Here is a 3,140-nt window from a genome sequence, read left to right on the forward strand (position 1 = left end):
AAAAAAAAACTGGCCAATACACCCAATGATAGCCGGAAATGTTACAATATGAGCCATGAAGTGAACATACCATGCTGGTTTATGATTAAAACAATAGATTTTGAAGATTTAATGAACAAATTGCATTGTTACATTGAAAAACTTAAGAACTAGGAAGAAAAGGACTTTTTTCAACCGTTGGGTATTGTATGTCTTTTGCAGTTAATTTAGAATGCCCCCCCCCACACACACACAATTTTTTTTTTTTGCAAATCAGAAAAAAATGGACAGGGAGATCCGAGAAGCAACAAATTAAATTGGGCTAAGGGATGTTTCCAGTTATTTGGCTGTAAACTGGTACCTTTCATCATCATCATCATCCCTGGTGGGCAGGTGAAGTTGCTGCACCACTAGTCTGTACTCCACAGCGGTCTGTCAGCCATGGTTTTATGTCCTTTACAATTACCTCTGTCTTATAAAGCAAGTTTAAACTGTAATTTCCTACACAACAAATTGGACTCACCCAAACTTTCGACTGTACGACTGTCTTTGTCAAGGAATGAGTAATCCACTGCTTCCATGACGGCACGCAGATAACACACGTTACTCCGTGGGCAGGGGATCATAGGTTGCAGAAAGTCTGTGGCGCCCCCCGTCTCTGTTGACCTCTGTCTTAGTTTTGTCCTTTGTTTCCTGAATGTCAGACTGTATCCTCGCCATGCCAGTGCCAACAACAACCTGGGTACCCTGATGACCAACGACTCCCAGCTACAGGAGCTGTACTACCGCCGCGCCATGAACATCACTCCACAACACGCCAAGGCACACTTCAACCTCGCCAACCTCATCAGGTATGTAATATTTGAGGTTTGGTGGTAGTTTGGTATCTTATATTAGGCCACACCAATTTAATTTTTCGGTTAACGGATTTTTCTACAAAAATAATGGAGCGGGCGAGCGAAAAAAATAAAATCAGGCCTAGGCATCCTATTATGGCCCAAAATGGTACGATAGGAGCCATGAAGTCAACATACCAGGCTGGTTCAAAATTTAAACAATGAATTTTGAACTTTTAATGATACCATTGCATTGAAAGATGGAATAACTGTAACAACTAGGAAGAAAAGGACTGTTTTCAACTGTTCAGGGCAAAATATGAGCATTTTGCAGTTGATTCTGAGTTTTAATTTTTTTTTGCAAATCAGAAAAAAATGAAGCGGTCGAATCCGTTAACCAAGAAATTAAATTGGTGTGGCCTTACTCCAAAAGAAGCATGTCATGAAGCACATGTCACCCTGGTCATAGCTGGCCAAACAATGTCACAACATGTTACACAATGTTGTCTCTCTTTTATTTTATTAAAAGAACTTGATAAACTTAGAAGGCATTACTAATTAGACAAAAAAAGCATCCTACCAGTGTACATGTATATTCAATTTTTGCCATCATTGGACAACAGGAATTATATGATATGAGAATACATGACATGTACATGAAGGAAGAACTCATTCAAGCACCTAGACTTGGTCCACCAATGTGGCATTATATTACGTGGGTACATTGGAGACAAACACTCCAATGTCCTAGTTGAACCCTGTGAAATGATTGATTTTATCATGCTCATGTCAAAAAGATTCATTGTATTATACTGTTTGTGGACAAGAGAAAGAAGCTCCAGTACAAGCCGATTGGGTTCAACTGATCATGACTTTAAAGTGCTCATGACACCAAAATATGACCCTATCTGATTGTAGTTGACATAACACTGTAACTACATGTAGACAAGTATTACCTGGCTAACAGACACATTCACAATAAATATGCATGGATCTCCTGTTACATTCGAAATTCTAATGCCCTGCCTTGGAAAGGTCAGCACAAGCCAGTCCTGGCGGGTGATTATTTTGCATCTCTACATTTTATTTTTGCATATCTGTATTTTTTCCTGAGCTGTCACCCAGTGATGTCAGCTCAATAAAGAGGACAGAAATGCAAAAATAAAACGGCGATGCAAATAAAAATGCCCGAAGTGGGCAATTGGGAGGCTTGTTAGAGAGTCTCAAAAAATCCACTTTCAGAAGGCCGTACAAGCTCAGTTTCTCAGTCATCATGATTGGAACAAACTTCCAGTGACTATATTGTATGTACACTCCCGATATTTGTATGTATTTTACAGACTTTTTTTGGTGTCATTTAGTCCTTAATAAAGGATCAGCTGGTCCCATCCATTAGATATGATAATTCTAGTATGAACTTACAGCCATTTATGAAAAACTTAAACTGTTCTCCAACTCAAAATTTGACTCAGCAGAAATTTTCGACTGAATCACTCAGTCTTCCTCAGCTATCTGACCCAAAAGCTGTGGACACGTGTTATTTTTCCCACGTGTGACGTCAACAAAGGGTCAAAGGTTGTCTGAAGTCGATATCGCCCCCAGTCCCGGTTGAGCGATGGTTAAAGTGCCCTGATGTATATAGCTGAGGAAGACTGAGTGATTCAGTCGAAAATTTCTGGTGAGTCAAATGTTGAGTTGGAGAACAGTTTAAGTTTTTCATAAATTTAAATGTAATTTACCAACTTAGATGAACTTTCATGCTTACAGCTATTTGTTACATTACTGTCCTGACTACCATCACATCCCTTTTCTCCAGCAAACAAGGGAAGACATCAGAAGCAGAGACCTTGTTCAGACGAGCCATTGTCATCCAGCCAGACTACATCGATGCTCGTGTCAACCTGGCCTCGTTACTGTCCGACTTAGAACGGAACCAGGAGGCCCTGGCCATCTACCAGGAGTCACTAGATCTGGACAGGGAAAACCCAGATGTGCTAAATAACTACGGAGCTTTCTTAGCCAAACTAGGTACATTACATTTACATTCCCAAAATAGTTGGTAAAACATACTGATAAGATACATTGTATAGCAGATTTCTTTACATGTAACATCTGTGTCCATAACATCACCAGGGTCCATAATATCGCCACCTTGAGAAATAGTGTGCTTAAAGATATTTTTACTGCAACATACTTTTGGTATGCACTCCTTCACACATCAAATGTACATACCTAGGGTATGTTGCAGTAAAAATATCTTTAAGCAACACTATTTCTCAATGTGGCGATATTATGGACCCTGGTGATATTATGGACAGATGTTAT

The 3,140-nt window shown here is 39.6% G+C and overlaps 1 protein-coding gene across 1 annotated transcript; it reads left to right on the plus strand.

Annotated features, from left to right (window-relative positions):
* Positions 1 to 683: 683 nt before the first annotated feature.
* LOC109463089 (transmembrane and TPR repeat-containing protein 1-like) lies at positions 684 to 2,843 on the plus strand (the record flags this gene model as incomplete). The annotated part of the gene is made up of 2 exons (XM_019759802.1): positions 684 to 830; positions 2,632 to 2,843. Coding segments are annotated over 2 exons (359 nt in total), but the record flags the coding sequence as incomplete, so codon positions are not given.
* Between the last annotated feature and the right edge of the window lie 297 nt (positions 2,844 to 3,140).

Source organism: Branchiostoma belcheri, unplaced genomic scaffold, assembly GCF_001625305.1.
Source record: "Branchiostoma belcheri isolate BF01 breed outbred unplaced genomic scaffold, Haploidv18h27 scaffold1212, whole genome shotgun sequence".
Taxonomy (NCBI): Eukaryota; Metazoa; Chordata; class Leptocardii; order Amphioxiformes; family Branchiostomatidae; genus Branchiostoma; species Branchiostoma belcheri.